This window comes from Pteronotus mesoamericanus, unplaced genomic scaffold (genome assembly GCF_021234165.1).
Source record: "Pteronotus mesoamericanus isolate MK-2021 breed Mesoamerican mustached bat unplaced genomic scaffold, CSHL_Meso_final contig_182, whole genome shotgun sequence".
Classification (NCBI taxonomy): domain Eukaryota; kingdom Metazoa; phylum Chordata; class Mammalia; order Chiroptera; family Mormoopidae; genus Pteronotus; species Pteronotus mesoamericanus.
Genome location: NW_026555078.1, coordinates 15,543,554 through 15,564,650, shown reverse-complemented (window position 1 = coordinate 15,564,650; position 21,097 = coordinate 15,543,554). Strand labels below are relative to the sequence as shown.

The 21,097-nt window shown below is 36.8% G+C and overlaps 2 protein-coding genes across 2 annotated transcripts in view; one reads left to right on the top strand and one right to left on the bottom strand.

Moving 5' to 3' along the window:
* The first annotated feature begins 52 nt into the window (after positions 1-52).
* Positions 53-6,424, top strand: SLIRP (SRA stem-loop interacting RNA binding protein). The gene is made up of 4 exons (XM_054567209.1): positions 53-175; positions 2,843-2,901; positions 5,591-5,698; positions 6,319-6,424. Exons 1-4 carry the CDS (start codon positions 61-63, stop codon positions 6,382-6,384), a joined length of 348 nt encoding a protein of 115 aa, XP_054423184.1. The 5' UTR covers positions 53-60; the 3' UTR covers positions 6,385-6,424.
* The window catches only part of SNW1 (SNW domain containing 1), a 31,249-nt gene continuing 16,576 nt past the window's right edge, over positions 6,425-21,097 (bottom strand). Inside the window, exons 4-14 of the mRNA XM_054567208.1 lie at positions 19,305-19,400; positions 19,104-19,210; positions 18,054-18,158; positions 16,999-17,068; positions 16,265-16,330; positions 14,690-14,806; positions 13,623-13,764; positions 10,937-11,033; positions 9,090-9,207; positions 7,191-7,354; positions 6,425-7,111 (exon numbers count right to left, since the gene is read on the bottom strand). Coding sequence (XP_054423183.1) covers positions 6,910-7,111; positions 7,191-7,354; positions 9,090-9,207; positions 10,937-11,033; positions 13,623-13,764; positions 14,690-14,806; positions 16,265-16,330; positions 16,999-17,068; positions 18,054-18,158; positions 19,104-19,210; positions 19,305-19,400 — 1,284 coding nt within the window. The 3' untranslated portion in view covers positions 6,425-6,909. The remainder of the gene's footprint in view (positions 7,112-7,190; positions 7,355-9,089; positions 9,208-10,936; positions 11,034-13,622; positions 13,765-14,689; positions 14,807-16,264; positions 16,331-16,998; positions 17,069-18,053; positions 18,159-19,103; positions 19,211-19,304; positions 19,401-21,097) is intronic.

The following is a 21,097-nucleotide window of genomic DNA, read 5'->3' as shown; positions in this document are numbered from 1 at the left end:
AGCACATTGCCGTGCTCCGGATCTGGCCGGTTTTTCTGGGGTCACCAGCACAGGTCATGGATGTGTCTCAAGCTAAAGATGGCGGCTTCGGCAGTTAGGACCGTTACGGCTCTGCGGACGAGCGTTAGCCGGCCCATTGCTTTTGTCAGAAAAATTCCTTGGACCGCCGCCTCAAGTGAGTGAGGGAGACGTAGTAGGGGCAGAATTTTTAGGTGTAATAGGTCCTCAAGAGCTCTGCTTTCTGCAAAGCGCTTAAATCATCGTGGTGGCTGGATTAGGAAACTGGCTGAGTTTGCCTCTGAGTCCACCAAGCAGCAGAATATTTGCAATTAACCATTTAAGGATGTCCCTTGAGTTTTTGGGGCACGTATTCACGGTCTCCTGCCTTTTGGGGTGATTTGGTGGACAGGCTTTCCTACTCTGAAACTTTAAGATTTACTCCTTCGAAAGGATTAGTTTGATTACGGTGTGGGAAGTGAATTCAGAGTGGCAAGATTAGAGGCGAGGAGACGAAATACAAGGCAATTTCAGTAATTTAGTTCAAAGATGAGCACCTGAACTAACGTAGTGGTAGGAGAGAGGTGAGATTCATTTATGTTAACAAAACTGACAGCTTTTCGTGAACGGCTTGAAGGCCAGTAGAGCGCAGAAAGAGGGATGGGGAAGAATGACTTCCAGGTTTTTAGCATTGGTGAATTTCGTTAGAATGTATAAGTAGGTCGAAAGGAGATGAGTAAAGTTTAAACGTGCTGAGTTTGAATAAACCTGTAAGGTCTTCGTGAGGCAGTTGGACAGAGGATGCTGTGTTATCGTTGATTGAAAAGTGCACTCTGAAGGCATGCTGCTTGGGCTAGAATTCCAACTCGGCTGTTTAATCGTTGTAGAACCTAACGGAAGGTAATTTGGGCAAAGGGGTCACCACTGCACATCAGTTTCTATAAAGTGGAGTGAGTAATATCTTCCCCATAAGGTTGTTGATTGGATTAAATGAGTTTATATATAAACTGCTTAGATTTGTGGTAGATACAGAATAAACAATAAATGATACGTTTCACAATTACCCAAATTGGAGCTCATGGGGGAGCCATAGGCTGGAGGTAGAGAGTTGGGAGTAATCAGTACTGAAATCTCTCACCAACTTTGATTTAGGTCAGATGCTGGTTTGAGATAAGGTTTTTACCTTTGCTTACCAAAATTTTGATAAGCAGTTTTACAATTTACATTTTTACAATTTAATATTTTACATTTGCATAAGGTCACTTTTGTAGATAATTCATGTGTGAGACCCGCTCCTTAAACAATAGAACAAGGGTTATGCTTCTCTTAGTTTTTGTGGCCCAGGTAAGACAGTAGGATGGGAAGCAGATTGGTTTGTGTCCCACCTTCTCAATATGTTACGGGTGAAAACCAAGCCCAGTAAAATGTCGTGTTCGGGCCCTATGAAGCTGTGAGAAGATTAAGGGATTTCTGCAGCATCTTGTAAATACAAGATTTCATACCATAATTGGTTGATTTAAAACCTTCTAAAAGTCTCTTTATAGCATTCAACTTTGAAAGAGTTTCTCTGAGTCCGTTCATTCATTCATTCAGTCAATCATTCAGCACATATTTAAGGAGTTATCTGTTTTGTGGTAGGCATTGTTCCTGATGCTTATAGCTGTTTTTCTGTAAAAATTGTAGACAATTTGGGAAAAGGGTTACCCTCCAGAGCTAGTATGTTTTAGAAGTGAATGTTTTCTAAAATGTTAATCTTGTGGTTTAAAAAGTGTATTTAACACTATTTTGTTAATCCTCCAGTAACGTTCTGTGAGATTATGATGTTATCGACTGGTTTGACCAACTATTAGAGCTCTTCAGAAATTTAGTCCCTGTGGGTTTTTGAAAGCATTATAGACATTTATCCATTCATCCAATATTACTCGACTATGTATCAATCCCTGTGGACATAGTGGACTGAACATTCAGGGAGCTTGTGCTGTAGTGGAGGAGGTGAGGAGACTTACAAAGCACAAATGTAGGCAATTGCCGAACCAATGAGGTTAAATAAACTAAGGGAAGTAGGCAAGTAATAGAAATACAAATCAGGAAGTACAAGCACTATAGTTCAGAAGAGAAAGATTATGTAGTTTTTTGGTCTTTAACATTATCCACTGTTCATCTTTGAGCCCTCATAGAGCTACTGTGTTGTCTTGTATTACAGTAGAAGCCCAATAAAATAATATTCAGTGTATGTATTTGGCCTCCGTCTTGAAGGATAGTTACAGTTTAGGCAGGAGGAGATAGGATTACTGGCACGTCAAGGAGAAAAGAATGACGTGCAAAGATGGGAATCCACAGGATGCATACACAGAAATTCATTTGCTGTGCAGCAATGGGAAATAAGGAAGGAAGAGTAGGTAGAGTCAACTCACCAACTTTTAGAAAACCAACTATTTAACCGAGTGTAAACTTTAAATTACGAAAGGCAGATAAATTGAGATATTATTTGGAAATCTCTAATGTAGCTAGCAACACTCTGTATGGTAATTGTCTTCTGTGTGATCTTCTCACAGGGATTTTAACCCATTGTACTTAGTACAGTACTGGGGGTGTGTAGACTACAGACAACTTAGCAATTTTTCTCTATCCATGTCCCCACCCTGTCACTTCCCCAAATCTGGTACATTACAGCTTTATAGTCAATGCCGTGGCTCCCTCCTAAATCTTAAGGCTTCAGGAGATGCAAAGTTTCTCCTATCCACAAGAAGTCTGGGGATTCTGGGACCCCTGTTGGTTTCTATCTACACTGTAGGATGGAGGATACAAAAGGCATTAACTAATTTTCATGTGTTTTCTAATACAGGTGAGCTGAGAGAACACTTTGCACAGTTTGGCCATATACGAAAGTGCACTGTACCTTTTGTGAGTACTATTTTTTTTTTAAAGTGTTAATGTTATCCTTTGATTCCTAATTTTTTGGGTTTTTTTGGTCAAATTATATCAACTTACCTGAATGTTTAATGGAGTGAAGCTGTTCAGTCTTTGTTGATAAAATTATGGGTGATACTGATTAAAAAGTAAAAAAACCCCACAAAATCCCTTATCCTAGGCATTTATGCTAATTTTTTATTGTTGCATAGCAAATTACCATGAACTTAGTGGCCCAAAACAGCATACATGTATCTTCTCACAGTTTCTGTAAATCAGAGGTCTGGGCACAATCTCGGTGGGGGTTCTGCTCGGGGTCTACATAACTGTAGCCATTGTGTAAGCTGGGGCTTCGGTTTCATCAGAGGTGCAACTGGGAAGGATTGATTTCCAAGCTCCTGCAGGTTGTCGGCAGAACTCATCTTTCATCTGCAAGACTGCGATGAGATATCTGCTTTCTTGCTGGCTTTCAGCTGGAGGTGGCCCACAGATCCTAGGGACTGCCTGCAGTGTCTTGTTAATCTGGCTTCTCGGGACACTATTCCCCAGCATGGCAGCTTGCTTCCTTCAAGTCAGGAAGGGAGTTTCTTTCTCTAGTCTGCTAGGACAGTCTTATCACATCTTCATGGGGGTGACACACCATCACCGTTGCCTTATGACCTGATCAAGGGAGCAACACCACGTCACTTTTGCCGTACATTCTTTTGATTAGAAGGTGGTCACAGGTGCCCCCCACTTTTCACCCCACACACACTCAAGGGGAGGGGATTATACAGGGGTTACATGGTGGGACACGTAGAGGTTATGGGGCCATCTTAGAATTCTGCCTACTACAGTATTATAATAATGACTTGAGAGAGTACAGGATAGTTCATCTAAAGTTAATTGGTGAAGAGTAGCTATTTTAATCTTTTTCCTCATTAAGGTAGGTGTTTTTAAAAAGTGTTTTTATATTTATTACATTTCCTTTGCTTTCTCATGAGGGTTTAGAAATCAGTCTATAATTTGTTCTGCTTTATCCTGTATTTCTCTGTGGCTTTCTAGAATTTTCCTTCTTGGCAGGGTGTGATGTGAGTAGAGTTTACACATGCTTCACTAAAACTTCCCCATATTTTTTGTCTCATGGCATTGAAAAGGCTATGGTAAAATAGCAATCTGAATTAAGTACTCAACTCTTGCTTTAACGTTACTTAGCTTCCAAAATCTAACGGATTACATATCTAGTGCTAATGCATGTGTAGGAAAGCTGGCATCCACATTGCTAAATTTAACAGGTACTTTCATTTTGGGAGGACATTTTGGCAAAATCTGTCAAAATTAAGAATTTGCCTTTGCTTTGCTTTACCAGTTGTTTCTAGGAATTTATTCTACAGAAGTACGTGGCCAAAATGTGCAAAGCAGCATTGTTTAATTGTATCATAATAGGACAGAACCTAAACGTACATTGGTGGGATTAAATAGATATTAATTCATTGATACAATGGAATTTTATACTGTTGGTTTAAAAGAATGGGGTTTGTGTATTATTATACATGAATATCTGTAAGCTTAAAAACTACAATTTTACAGAGTATGAAATGTTTCTCTTGAAGTTTCTCCAAAAAAAGTTACAGCTATTTCTTGGTTGCCATTTCCCTTTAAGTAAAAACAAAATAATTTAGGACCTGCACTTAACAGATCTTAAGATTTAAACAAAGGAAGGCTTTGATTCTTGGTAAACCTAAATAAAATGTAACAAGAAAAAAATTACTTTCTAGTTAAATTCTTTGTACTCAATTTGGAAAACCAGGTTCCCATTTTAGATATATAGTATCTAAGTTTTAACAAATTTTAAGGCCTTATGGAGGCAGAGAAGAGTGCTTTAGGAATTGCCCTGTTTATCTGAAGGAATGAATCACTGGGACATTACTAGAAATTTTTCCTGGGTTTTAGGTTAATGCTTAGGTTACTTTTGAAGTATGTGGGCAGTTTACAGGAGTTTGGTTTTGGGGGTCACAATAAGACTTGGTAACAAGACTGATTATGTACATTAAGTGAATAGACATCTTGGTATGTTTTACATAGTAAAGCTGATGTGGGGTGGGGGGCAGGGTACCTCCAAGCACACTAGAATCTTTTTCCACATGTGCTGATGTATAGGTTGAATGATAAGCACTCTGCGTTTTGCACAAAGTAGCAAAATTGTAACCACAATTCTGGAACTAAGTAATTAAGGGTAATATATGTGTATTTTTTCTTTTTTTTCTGTTTTTCATTAGGAGGTGTGATAATGGTAGTGGTGGTGAAGAGGGTGATTGGTGTCAGAATTACTAGAAATATAACAAGGTTCTGAAGCTTAAATCTCCTTTCTAGAAGTGAGAGAGTTAGAAACAGGAAGAGTACTTCTTATGTGATTGGTTTCCCTTGACTATTGCTGTTGTGTGTTTTGTACCTAGAATGGCACAGAAAGCTCATTCTTGTATTTCTCCACTGGCAGCAGAAAAGCATAGAGAATGATACAGTCAGCATAACATAGGGGTTAAGCTTTGGGTAACTAGGAGAGTGAATGAATATATATTAAGGTTTTTGACTTTATTAAAATGTCTTATCCCATTTTGGTAAATGAGAAAATTGGTAGATTGGTATGGAGCTTATGGCAACTTTCTCAAGTTCATGATTGTTTTCCTAAATTCTCAACTTTTAGGACAAAGAGACTGGCTTTCACAGAGGTATGGGTTGGATTCAGTTTTCTTCAGAAGAAGAACTTCAGAATGCACTACAGCAGGACAATCATGTTATTGATGGAGTAAAGGTATTTTTCTATATCGTCATGAACTTTCTGTGTATCAGTTAAATAGGTCAGAACTGTGGGATTTTGGGAGATTTGCTTAAGAATAGTCGTTGTGGTAGAGTGCCCAGTGCTCAAAGGTCTGGGGAGGGAAGTAAAGGAAGACCCTGATTAGCAAGCGCATGCAAACATCGAATAGTGGAAACAGCAGTCTACTTGCAAGTCAGGAGTTAAAATCCTGGCTTTTCCATTTACTATATGACCTTGGGTCAAACTGATTTATGATTTTCAGTATTTAGGGAGTCTTTTGAACAAAGAACATCTTACTAATGCTGATTCCCTAATAAAAATGCAATAATAATATGGCAATTTTCAAGTTTTTAAAAAAACAGATTTATTTTTAGAAAGAGGGGGAGGGAGAGAGAGGAATATCGATTGGTTGCCTCTCGTACATGCCTTGGCTGGGAACTGAACCCGCAACCCAGGCATGCGCTCTGACCAGGAATTGAATTGGTGACCTTTTGCTTTGTGGGACAAAGCCCAACCAAGCTGATCCACACTGGTCAGGGCAGCAATTTTGTTTTAATGTTTTTGCAGACATTGCCTTTCTTTACAGTGCTTATTTTTTTTTTTTCTTCTTCCAGCTCCATGTTCAAGCTCAGAGACCAAAAGTTTTGCAGGGGGATCAAACATCTGATGAAGATTTTTGAGACTATTAGTGTGTATTAAATAAAGTAACAAAACTGAAAATTTTGTCTAAATGTTTTTATTTGAAACAAATAGGTGCACCAAGCAAGCGCTTATTTTCCCCACTCCAGATTAAAACAGAGCACAATAGGGGCAAACATCATTTGGCAGGACAGTTCCAATATGTGAACATCCTTCTACTCACTGTGGTTGGGGTAACTTTACTCATAAGCAGTCATTCTTACACCAAATATTAACCCCAAAGTACTGACGTCAAACAAAAGGAAGTGGTCTTAATTTCATGTGTGGGGCAGTATGTTCTATAAATGCCAAAAGGTGGGAGAAGCACAAACACAACTCACTCTTTAAAAAAACTAAATAGTTCAAAGTAGAATCTTCCATCCCCCCCTTTCTCCCGTAATAAAAAGTAGTGCTGGGGTATGATACCCAGATTTGGTTTTTATCTGGCCCATTTACAAAGTGTTCCCCCATATGACTTGCATCATTAGGGTTATGGATAATAGTCCATTCACTATGAAGAGGGATATCTACTCCTTCCTCCTCTTCTTGCCTTCATGCTCATGTTCTTTGGGGCGGCTGCTATCTGAAGGTCTTTTAGAGCCACCATGCTGTTTGGCTTCTTCCAAAAACTTGTCCAAACCAAAAGGATCCTCCTCAAACTGAACTGGTCCTTCTCGACCTCTTTGCCTACTACGGTCTGAACCAGAAAACTCCTTATCGGGAACAAATCTATGGAAAAAGAGAAAGGACTATGATATACTTCATTTTCACTGGTACAAACACTGAAACTGAACTGTTTGCTTGGTACCTGTTGGTCTTTATTCTGGCTTCAAGGTCATCACCATACATGTCCTTATCCAGATTTTTACTGGGCCTGTAAATATTCTGGGCCATATCTTTACCACCTCTCCAGGCTTGATCATAAACATTGTAAATTTCATCTTCACCACCTGCAAAACCACTGTCCATACCCTGTGGAAAAACAGAGGACATTAAGTATATATTATTATTTATTAAAATTTGCATCTGACTTTATTCATGTGACTCTTGACTACATTTATAGCTCACATTTTCAACAATCTGAACTCAAAAAGATCATCATAAAAAAACAAAGTCCATAAACTTTTGTTCATACTACCTTTGGGTCCTTAGATTAAATAAGGGACTCATGAACAACTTTGACTACTATACAGAGGTAGTCAAAATGGGGATACTAGTATAAGCAGGTATTTGACAATTTCAATTTGTATAAACATAATGGCAAGAAGATAAAAGAACTAAAACATCTGATGCCATTTAGACTAATACACCCCGTAACTGCCTGAGAACATCCCAATTATAGCATGAGATAATAGGGCTCTGGATGAAACTCTTAAGTCAATAAATTTGTTTCATATATTTAGAAAAATTGTCATCACAACATTTAAGCCTCACCTCATAAGGGGTGACTGTCATGTATTTACTTATGTGGAACTTTCATTCCTAAACCGTTTTGTTCAGACTGGTAGGATGCCATTGCATACATAGTGTTTAAGAACATACGCTTTGGAATCAAGACAGCCCATGTTTGAAATCTGAGTTCCATTAGTTAGTTATTAGCTAAACCTCTGTGTGTCACAATCTCCTCATCTTTAAATAGAGGTGATAATGGTGTGACTTCATAGAGCTTTTGTAAGGGTTAAGTAAAATAAGTAAAAGACTTAAAACAATGCCAGGAATATAAAAAGCACCCAGGCACTTATTTACTAGAAGAGCTTACTCGAATGCTACCTTCAGGTTTTTTTAACTTTTTTTTTTTCTTTAAAGGATTTATTTATTTATTTTTAGAGAGAAGGTGGGGGAGAGGGAGAGAAACAACAATGTAAGAAACATCGATCAGAAACCCTGACTGGGGACTGAACCCGTAACTCAAGCATGTTGCCCTGACTGGGAATCAAAGCAGCAATGTTTCGCTTTGTGGGACAACGCCCCACTAACTGAGCCATACCGGGCTGCGCACTATCTTCAGGTCTTAAAACCTCCAAACCATAATCACCTTTTCTCCCTCTATACCCCACCAGAACTTTATACTTATATATTCTTAACACAGTCTGTCTTGTCTTTATTTATTTATTTGTTTATATACATATATTTGTCTTCTCCAGTAGACTTGAGGGCTCTCTGAGGGCAGACACATCTATCTTTGATCTCACTCATTTACGCAGAATAAATAATGCTGGGTGAATTAAAACACAAAGGTACTTCATCAGACCTAATGTGTCCTAGCTAGTTAATGACAGCTCGTACTAGAAATTAGATTTCCTGACTAGGACTTTAATCTAGTTTTACACACAGTCTCATTTTTTAAAGATCCCAGTTTTATGTGTGTCAGTGTATTACATTTTCAAAGATCAACAAAAATTAAGAGATACTTTTGTAGGACACTGGCTCTATTTTAGAACTAAAAAAATAACATACCAGAACCAAATTTTATAACCTAACTTCTTTCATTTTCTACGAGATTTTCACATCTCAGCAAACTGTAAGAGGTCAAAATTAGAGCTGTTTCATCCTAATTGTCTCTTATATTACAACATGCAACGCCCAAGTCTTTTCTGTCGTCCTGCCAGCATTCCTTAGGTTGATCCAAATCTAGGCTATGTGCATGTGTTTTTCCCTGAGGATTGGTATCCATATTAACACTTAAGATACACTATTTCTACTGTACCTTGGATTGGTTGAACAGCCTTTGGTCATACTGAACTTCATTGGAAGTTCGAGGATTGGGCACACCAAGCGCAATGGCCTCACTGATATCTCGATTTTCATTTCTCTGCAGTTTTGACCTGTTAAAATACAATGTCACTAACTGAAAACTCTTCAGACAAGCTGAATTTCAATTTTAAAAACACAACCTATCTCAGAAGCAAAGGAAATATGTCATTCTAACATCTTGTGAACATATATTCCCTGATAATGCATAATCAGGTTGGCAGCCCTTACAGCATTTCAGATGATTATTAGAAGAGCCAGGGTTTTATAATTAGGCCCTCCTGTTAGCTGAGAAGAATTGCTTAGAGACTCATTCTCGAGAGAGAAGTCTTTAAAATACAAGCAATCACCTTACAACACATGCTGAGATATGAAGTTGTTGTAGTCTATATTTGCTATTACTATATGAGGACGGGAGGGGGACTGGATACAAAGTAAAAGTATGACATGAATCATTTTCTATAAGCCAGAATCAGTTTTTTAACCCAACCATACTGGTCATTTTATCTTATTAGAATTTTGAGGAATGCACATCAATGACTGGATTACTCAGTAGGATTTTCGACATCAGATTAATTTCCCTGCTGTTTCAGTATGTAATGCAATCTACATCACAATGAAATCATGGTAATTGTCATTTATTTTGCTATAAGCTCAGGTCTTGAAATGATTTCTATAGACAATCTGATTTTCATCCAATCACTAGTTTACAGTTTTTCTATGTTATCAATTCTCATAGCCACTTTACTGGTTTTAAGGGCCCAATTTATGTAGTTATTTTTGTAGCTTAGGAATTTCTGACCAAAAGTACATTAACAGCACTTTCACACTTCATTTCTCTTTCTTCTACACTAAACATTTATCCACAACTCTAAATTCAGATTTTCTGCTTTTCCAAGACTTCACTTATCCAGGAAGATGAAATATGCCATTAAACACTACTAGCAGAAAAATCTTCTTTTTCATGTTTAAGATATGAATTGAGAAAATGGATTGCATCAGCTCATAGGATGATGAGAGTCTTGAAAACTGCTCATTAGGAAAAGAAAATGTTTTATATTTGCACTTAACCTCCATTCTGAATTTTACCTCCATATTACAGCATTTTCTCAACTTTTCAGCAATTTCAGTCTTCAGCCTTTGGTGAACCACAAACTTCAACAATCCCTACTTATTTGAAGTGTGTTCTATACAGGTCTGTGCTTATTAAGAGAGCTTTGTCTATATGTCAACTGCATGTCAGCTATTTTAATTTTAAATACAGTGCTTTGTCAATTTTCCCAAGTCATTTTTATATAATAACTATGCCTTTTTGAATTTTAAATGAAACTGCTCGTGAGAAGAGGCCGATTTTCACTTCCTGCAAAACCCGCTTTTCTCCCCCACTGTGCTCCCTGCAGTGCTCTGCGTGGAGCAGGGTCTCAGTGAAGTCCTCACAGCTTATTTCCCATCTAGAGGAACAGGCACATAGTGAATTTGCCTCATCATTTGAAATTGGCAGAGAACAGACCAGAAGAGTCCTATCCAGTACCTTCTTTTCACAAACATGATCTGAATTTCCTTTTCTATATCCTCATCACTTTCAAGTCTAGCTGACTCTACAAGGTGATGGAAGAAAAGATTACTTCCATGGATAGTCGATTCTTCTGCTAAGACAAGTTAAGTAGTTAAGGGCAAGAAAATAAATGCTGACTTATTATCAAACTAAAGAGAAGAAACACTGGTATTAGTGGACTAAACCTCTCTATGAAATTCACAAAGGCCATTTTTCATAATTCGTATTTTATCTCAAATAGCACCTACCTCTTATCAGGAGCTGCCCTGGAAAGATTCCGGTCATGCTGTCTCTCTTTCCGCCTGTCGTGTCTAATTTCATCCCTTTCACGTGCCTCCCCATCCTCTGTGTGGACAGTTGAAAATAACTTCATCACTGTGTTACCCATTAATATTTTGAACAAAAGAATACAGTCTTTAACCTTAGACAGAAAATTCCATGAACTTTATTGTAGCCACAGCACTTTTATCTTACTTGCAATTAATTTAAATCCAACAGTACTGGTTTAATTTTTGAATGTGAATTACAGAATCATGCATGCGGCTTAAGTATTTAGGGGTAAAGTATACTGACATTTTTAACTTACTTTGAAATGCATCGAAGTAGTAAGGTGGATTGAAAGATAAAGAGATGGTAGATACATGATAAAGCAAATTTAGCTATGCTAATTATTAAAAAGAAGTTAACTGTAGAACAATTCTTGGAAGAACAAGAGGTGGCAGAGATATGGGTGTTCATTTTACAATTCTTTCCACTTTGCAATGTGTTTTAAAATTTTCATAATACAATGCCAGGAAAAAAAACTGTGTATAAATTTACCCCCTATATATTCAAAGATCACCTGCTTTGAATAAAGACCCTTTTGCCTGTGGTCCGCAGGGGCTGGCTGCTGCATCATGACCCCTATGTTCTGTGGTTATGCCTACCTTCACTTCCTCTATCCCCTCCAGTCTGAAGGTATAGTGTAGATAAGAGCGTGAGTTTTGGAGACAGCCTGTCTAGATTCAAATTCTGTTTCTACAACAGATTGGCAATGTGACCTTGTATGGGTTACTTAACCACTCTGGGCCATAGTCGCCTTCTTTGTAAAAACAGTGACAATAATAGTACCACTGCATTTGGTTGCTGTAGGATTATACGAGGTAATCCATGTAAAATGCTCAGAGTGATGCCTGCCAAAATAAGCTCTCCATAAATGTTAGTTTTTATTAACATAAAGCAACAGTTTTTTGCAAAAATGTAATTCATTTCTAAAGAACAATTCCTCTGTTTTGTTTTTTTTCTTCTTAGAGAACTTGGATACAGAGAAGTTTTACTTCTCATTACATTGAGTGGTTATGTGTACAACAGGCAGGTATTTGTATCTTGCCTCATTAAGACATTCATATATAGTTCAGTGAAGTGGATCACTACTTAAAATCCTGGTTACTTCTGTAGAATTGAACTCCAGACTCCTATAACGAATTACCTTCTCGATATCTACTTTTTTAAGTTTAACATGTCCACATCTAAACTTCTAATCTTTCCCTCCCAAACGTCTGTATCCTGCAGTCTTCCCAATATTAGTAAATGACGACTCAATCATTCCCAACTGCTCAAGTCAGAAGTTCTGGAGTCATCCTTGACTCCTCCTTTTCTCTCATACTTCTGCCTAATCCATGAACAAATTTTGTCAGCTCTACCTCCAAAATACATCTACTATCTGACCATGTTTTCACTACCTCTTATCGTCTCTCATCTGGATTAACACAATAGCCTTCTAAAGGTTCCCCTGCCCATTCCATAGCCTTCTAATTTATGCCAGATCATGCTACTCTGCTCACAACCCTTCCATTGCTGCTTCCCGTCTTACTTGAAGTTAAAGTTCCTACTTTTTCTTAGCCACATGTTCTCACAGCAGCTTAAATCATTGGGACACTACTCTTCCTATTTGATCTAACTACTCTGACACCTCATCTCCTACTACTTTTCTTTCTCACTCCAATCTAGTCATTCTGGCCTCCCTGCTTCTCCTTGAACACACCAGGCATAGTCCCAACTTAAGGCCTTTGCATTTGCTATGTCTTCTGCCTGGGATGCTCTCCTCCTAGATCTCCATATGGGTCACTTCCTTACTTCCTTCAAGTTTTTTGAACTAATGTTACCATCTCGGAGGTGAGGTCTATTGTGACTACCTTCTCCTTCTGGCACTTTCATCCTTCCCTGTTTTATTTTTTCTTCCATAGTGATTATTATCTTCTAATACACTATACAATTAAAATTTTTTGGTCTGCCTACACTCCCTAGAATGTTCATTGCTATACACAGCCCCCACATGTCTAGCAGAAAACTTTGTGTCTAGAAAGCAACCTTGCACATAGTAGGTGTTTAATGTGAACTGAATGAATAAAATTGTGTTAGCCAAGGGTTTGTTAATGAAACAAAAGCTACGCTCGCCATTTTCTTGCATTAAAATTACTCTCCTCACTCTTACTTAATTAACATACCAGCGCAGACCACTAAACAAGAGAAAATACAGAGGCAGATTTAATGATTAGAGATATATTAGCCTACAAGATAGAAAAACTCTGGGTAATTTTACCATGTAGGGTAGCTACATTATTCACATGGAGACTTCATTTCTAAGTTTCAAGAGAAAATCAAGGTTATCATTTGAGTCATATACAGTTTTTTACAGTATAAGGCTCAGAACTTGAGAAACGTGCAGTGTAGTCCCATATTGAACATTCACATTTAAAGATATGCTTTATTTTTTGCTGCTTCAGCTTAATGAGGGAGAAGTTACTCTTTCATGTCTACACATTTTCTAAACAACCATATTTTCTTTTTATGTATATGCTACTTTTATATGCAGTAAAAATCAACAGAGATTTCCTAAAATGAGATACATATTGTTTACAAAATAAATTCAGTTTGGTCATGAGAATGTCATACCTTTTTCCACATGGGTTTTGATCCCAGCTCTTCTCTCCCTGGCTTTCTGGGCCATTTCTCTAAGTTTCTCTTCATGTTTCTCTTTTTCTTTTTGAGCCATCTTTCTCTCTACTTGAGCACGCATTTCCACAGCTTCACGAGCCTGTTAGTGAAGTCGGATGTTATTAAATAAGACATATTAGGGGATAAATGACAGCTATCATCTAACTCCCTGACTAAAGTCTGGCTTGAGAAAGCAATTACACAGAATTCAAATTTGTTATTGCTGATTAGAACAAAGATTCTTGCCCAGTAAAAGACAGCATGATTAGACAGCACTACAAACTTGGATTTTGTACTATGGGAAATGTCTTAGTAGTTAAAACTATAGACCCTCCCTACACATCCCGAAATCTTGAAAGTGCTTCATTATTGTGTTCCTAGAAACGATCCAAGAAATAGAATTAAAGAAGATTCCAATAAAGTAATTTTCAATATCAGTAACATAACAGGAACTGGTTATGTTTTCAAAATCAATGAAGTCACCTCAAGATATGTAAAGCCTTAACCTGCAAGAGATAATTTTCATAAGGTGCTCCATGTAATACTTTTCTATATTTTAAACATATGCATGATTTATGTGACTTTCAAAGTCACAAATACCATAATATTAATCGACAGCCAATACTATGAATGTTGTTGTCTGTACCATTCAACTTGTCAATATGTTTATTTACCCTTCCCTGCTACTGACCTTTCGGGGGACATCTATATCTAAAATAGAGGAAAAATGTGAAACCTAGTAATAGCAGCTCACTATCTTCACAAAATGGGATCAGCCCAGTAAACCATTACTCTGAAATGGCGTGAGGGAGCTGGATCGCCAGCAGTGGGGTGTGTACACGGGTCTACCAGGGCTGCGACCAGGTGCCGAGCTGCAGCTCCCACCTCCCACCTCGGGCTCTCATACCGCAGCTCAGTCTCTCTAGGTACTCCGTACTAGAGCTAAAATAACAGACTCTTAGGTAACCAAGAATATATTGACAAGTTATCAGGAGCATTAAACAATTAAACTGTAATAGACCAACCTTCCGGTCAGCAATGTAGAGGGCTTCAGCCAGTTTGGCAAAGTTTTCATTGATGTGAACTGTCTGCAGGCCTCTTCCATCAGCAGCCAGACGTTTGTCTAATGGAATTGTATATCCCTAGTGTGTTAAGCAGACAGAAGATGTCAGTCATGAAAGAGCAACAATGATGTGTTTAAATTTAGATTTAAATATGTCCATTCTGACAACCACTTGGTTGAAGTTCTTTTCTTCACATCTTTCTTCACAATTATGCAACAGGAGCAGCTAACAGTGCTTTGCATGGAGGACTGGTAAGCACTTCACATGTTATGGCCTAATTTAACCTTTACAGTAACTCTGTATGAAGTTGGTGACATTACTGTTTCCATTTCACAGACAAAGATACTAAAATAGAGAGGCTGGGTAATGTCCCTAAGAAAATATAAATAAGTAGATTAGCTAGGATTTAAACTCAAGAGTATGATTTCAGAGCTCACGTTCTGGGAGAATAGATTCTCATGTAAATAATTTTGAATTGTAATAAAAGGAAGCCACTATCAAATAGCTACATATTTGTTCCTCAAGTAAATGTAGGTCACACAAAGGTGGAACAAACCACTAAAATAATAGTATCTATAGGTAGTATAATCTGCAGTACTGTTTTAATGCTTTGTCAGATTCTTGGGACCTTGTAAGTTTCAGTGAAAAGAAAAAAGATAAAGTTTGCTAGATAACTGAGATTCTATGTTTTAAAATTTTGTATCCTATTTCAACAATTCAAGGAATATGCTTGAACATCCATGTAACTTTCAGGCTTAGCTGTGTTTTTCCAGATTTCTAATTAGACTCCCAAATGTTGACCTCTAGTTGAAGGTGTTTATTTCCAATACAAGAAAGTGTTACAAATTCAGCTCAAAATACCACATAGTTACTACATATTAATCACCCCAATTAAACCACCCAACAATTCTTTTGTTTTAGGATATTTAATTTCCTTTAGGGAATAATTTATGAGTATATGTAATCCATGGATTAAACTGGTCTTCACCAATACAAAACAGAATCATGAAATAATGATTAAGAATATCACTCCACATCATTTTATAGACTTCTGAAAGCTTCGGCAGTTGGTACAATAGGTATGTAGTATCTAAATGGCTTATGTATTCAACGTTATAAACAGAAACAAATAGTTTAAAAAATTAGAGCCCTAAGTATATCTAAGCATTTACCATGTTTGTCACATAATCATTTAAATTAATTTTTCAAAAAAATTTTGGACATAAATTTGAGTTTTCTAAAAAGTACTATCTTTCATTGATGTGTTATTTTATTTTACCTATTCCTTCTCTATTGCTTCTGATGACTACAGCTCACTAAAAGAAGCTTTGGTATTCATGTCCCTGGCATACTAACATTTCTATTACATTTTAAAAAAAGAAAGAAAAGTCACATAAGTTGGGTGTTCCTTTATGAAAACACTCATCTAAGTGAGATACTGAGGTTTCACCTAAAGTTACCCAGGCTGAAGCTCCTTCCTGGGTGTTTTCCAGTAGGGTCTAATATAAGAGATTGATTTTATAACAACTTAATTACCTTTGCATTTTTCCAGTTTGAAATACAAGGAGGAATCTTCCACTCTTGTTGTTCCTTCACAGTCATCTGAGTTGAGAAAAGAGTAGAAGAGGACACACTTTTAGATTGATAGTCTAGCTAAAAACCCAGGTGTAATCTTTTACTTCAAAAGCAGATGTACGGATGAATTTAGTCAAAGGCTAACATTCCATTTGTTTGGTAGCAGTATATACTATGTTCCTATATCACGGAGTCTAGTAATAACTAATATAAAAAATGGAAAATAATCTATAAATTATGTTTGACAGTTATAAGTGCTGGTTGGTATTTTTCCATATTTAAAGTGATGTGACTTCTTTCAGATGAGTACTTGTTCTGTTGGGTAATAAAACATACTATAAAAAGCCATTCAGATTATCAATTAGAGACCTAATGATCCCAGGTACTCACTTCCTATAACTATAACATTCTTCATGTCAGCAGACCTTGTTCGTTCCATTAACAACAGGGGTTAGGTTAATAATAAACCTAATAGCTAACATTTTATGTAGATTTTCATAAGCACCCTGGAACTACACATTACAGTCTTAAGTGGGTTCCTATCTGATCTTGAAAGACAAATTAAAAAAAGAAAACAACACATTAATGTGGTACAGTGTACTTGCATAGGCATCTAGACTTTATTCTATAGAAGGTTATTTATAGAATCAATAATCGTGAGTACAAAATAAGATTTTACAAATAGCAAAGATTACCTTTCGGCTAGGAGAGTGCATGACAGGCGCGGGAGGAGAAGGTGGTCCTCTGGGGATTTTCTTATTAATCCTGAAGCACAAATGAAAGCACAAACAGAGAATGATATACTTTTCCCATTTCGTTAGTTAAGTCTCAAGTCTCCCCTCCTCATTTTTTTATTATGTGAAGCTTCAAACACATACAAAAACAGAAAGCGTATAACGAATGTCCATTTTATCATACACCAATCACTCAGCTCCAACAATTATTAAAACATGGCCAACCTTGTCATTCACTACATAGCTTATCTCCACAATTTCGTCATTTCATAAAATAATATACTTTGCCCATTTAAAAACAGCTTTATTAAAGTACTACTGACATGAAATTAACTAGACATTCATATTTAAAGTCTACAACTTGATTCAGTTTCAACACAAGTATATACCTGTGAAACTATCATCAGAGTCAAAATAGTGAACATATTCAATACTTCCAAAAGTTTCTGTGTGCCCTTTTTAAAAAAGATTTTTATTTATTTATTTAGAGAGAGAGGGGAAGGGAAGGAGAAAGAGAGGGAGAGAAACACTGATTGATCAGTTGCCTCCTGGTACATGCCCCAACCAGGGATTGAACCGGCAACCCAGGCATGTGCCCTGCCCAGGAATTGAACCAGCGACCTTTTGATTTGGTGAATGATGCCCAACCAGCATAGCCACACTGGTCAGGGCTCTGCATGCTGCCTTGTTCTCATCTCCTCTGTCCTCCTCTCCATCCCCACAGGCAACTATTGATTTATTTGCTGTTATTACAGATTACTTTGCATTTTCTAGAGTTTTAATATAAATGGAATCATATGGTATGTAATTCTTTTTGTCCAGCCTTTCACTCAGCATAATTATTTTGAGGTGCATCCATGTTATTTTATCAAAATTTTATTCTTTTTTATTGCTCAATAGTATTCCATGTATAGAAGTCCTGCAATTTTTTATCCATTTACCTGTTAATGGACACTCTTCTCCTTTGACATATTTTTTAAGAACAGTGGTTCATTCTCCTGAAGCCACCTACTTACTTGAACCTTGGAGGCTCCATTGGATCTTTCTGCATTTCCACCATCCGAATAACCCTCTGTTTTGCTCCAGAGTTAAAAGCCACTCCTTGCTGAGATGGTGTGTATCTGAAGAATACAGATGAAACTAAAGATATAACTAGGTCAAGCTTTCAATAGGTATTTTTCTTCTAGTACAATCCTAAGCTAAACTGCACTGTCGATTCTTTCACAAAGTATTAATAGAAGATTGCAGAGCAGATAGCAATGGAGGTAATACAGCTAATAGCGATAATGTGCTAACAAGCAAAACCTAAACTAAAGTCATATTAGTTTGCACGTAATCCATCTCTATCCATTTTCCACCATGGATAGCACAGTGTTCAATTTCACAAATAAGAGGTCTAGAAAATAGTACCTATTTTTTTTAAGTCTGCATTTGAGGAAAAAATCGTCCATAATATTCTCAGCAGACAACTTACAATTTGGGGCTTTTGACTAATTATAGGTTGTAAACAGAGAAAGAGTAACGGTAGCAGCCCTACCAGCTCTTAATTTTCCCTTAATATCTATTCGTGAATCATCTCTCCACATAAATATTTAATTGAGTAAAACCCCTCAAAACTTAAAAGTATTATAAAGATGTTTATTATTACATAAATGATGTCAATACATTATTAAATTATATATTATATAATAAGATCACATTATATAACATTACCAACATATTAGTATTTATATCCTATAAATATTATATAAATATATAATATAATGCCTACCATATACAAATGGAAAACTGTAAATAGTAATTGTGGTTTGGATCATATACCTCTAAGTAACTGTTAATTTCTAAAAACAAAAATCATTTTGAAAATAGTGTAATAACTAGTATCGTTAAAGTGGTATCTTAAATTTTTTTCGGCTTTCAATTGTCTGCACAGAGTCAATAGGCTTCAAATCATTATGTAAAAACTGCATTTACAATTGTGACTAAGTAGGAGAGTGAAAGAATACTAGGATAGCCATCCCAATCAAATCTCACGTGAAACTAAGACTTTCAGACATGATTCATACCTGATATACTGAGCAGGAGCCAATTTATCAGCTGCTCGAACTGGCATAGCCGCAGCAACCTTCTGTGATACAGACTTTTCTAAGGCCACCCTTGTCTTTTCTGTTATCTGAAATCCAGAATACCACATTGAGTGGTTTGGAATTTATTAAAGATGTAAAAAAAATCACCTAAAATAATTCTATATTGCAATTTCCAGTTACCTCTTTAATAGCTTCTTCATCAGGCCTTTGCAGGTCTGGGTCATCTGCATTCATGACTTCCTTGGGAACCAGGTCAGTGTACTTACTATAAATGACCTAAAATGTTCAAACACAAGCAGACTTAAGAAAAGCAGAGAATGAAAGAAAAGCAACCCCATTAAGTCATTTCAGAAGTCAACATGCCCTTTCAGCAAATGTATACATTTAGGACAAACATTTTGTCTTCTAGATTTTAAAGCCAAAGAAACGTAGAATACACAAATTGCTGCCTTCACTATATAAATTAATAATTTTCCTTTGATCTCATGCATTTAAATTATTTGTGATCCAAGTGAATCGTGCCAACAAATCCTTATGCATCAGTGATCTCTATATTTGAGGCTCACTAGGACTTGGAATTAATGATGATATAAATTGCCTATAGCATCAATAGTGTGGATTACAAGCTCATCAGAATTTAAGTCAGGTTACCAAATAACTTCCAAATTCACTAGGCCTGGAAAAGTTCATTGACTCACCCTACTTAGAATGTTTGTTTCTTTTTGGTATTAACTCGATTCACAGTAAGAAAAGGAACATGTGCCATTGTCAAAATTCTCAGAACATGTTTTTCCATGAAAAAAAAAAAAAACAAACAAAAACCCTCAAAATACATTCTATATATCCAACTTGTTTTATTCTCATTATCCAAATTCAGGACTGTTATCTGATTCCTACTAGACTCAACATGGTTTCTATCAGGCTGACACTGATGTGGTAGGCCCCTGACAAAAAACAAAATATTACTTTCATGTCCATCTATATTTCTCAAATACTTTCATAAAAACTTACATAACAGATTTTATAGAAAGAAAAGAGGAAGTAGAAATTCAACAAATACTCAGCCTTCTACATTTTGCTGCTTGAGTCAGGAATTCTTTGACACACATAGGAAGGAAAACTTGTGAATATAAAAGACCAAATTTCTGGGTAGTTGAGATCTTTAAAATTTTTCTGCAAAAAACCCCTCTGTTTACTACTATAAGCCAAAGTCTTGTATCAGTAATTGCATTCTATCACAATATTCCTTAAAATTGCTAAAGGAAATGCATGCTGTTCTTCATTTCTTACCCTAAACCAGAGCAAAAAACACTTCATGACCCATATCCCGGCTCTGCCTACAGCTTCAACCTCCCCCTGTACCTCTCACTCCTTCATTCATTATGCTTCAGTCCGGTGGGCTCTTGTTTTTGAACACAATATGCTTTCCCCCAAGTCTGGGCCTTTTATAAAGCATTGCTCCCAGTTCTTCAAGTGAGTTCTCAACCTCCGAGTCTCCGTTTAAAGGTCATGCATGCATTGGCGTAGGCACCCCTGGCTACGCCCCCGCAAGCAGCAACCCCTCCACAGCCAATCCTTCAGGGTCGCAGCACTCTCTGTTCAATGTCTTCAAAGCACTGCTCACACTAGAAAATTATTTATCTATCTTACTGTTTATATGTGTCCCCTATTAAAGTAATATAAAAGCTAACATTTATTAAGCACTTATTCTGTGTCTCTTTCACTTTGTACGTATGAACTAGCTTAACTTTCATATCGACACTATGAGGTATGCACAATGATTATACCTACATTACAGATGAGGAATCTCTTAGTCACAAAGTATCTCCAGTGCCTGTAACAATGTCTGGTCCACAGGAAGCATTAAGTCAATATTTTTTTGTACAAATGAATGAATTTATGAATATTAGAGCTGCTCTATCCCATATTGAAGGTGAATATATTTTAGGCCCTGCAGAACATTCTATATAAGC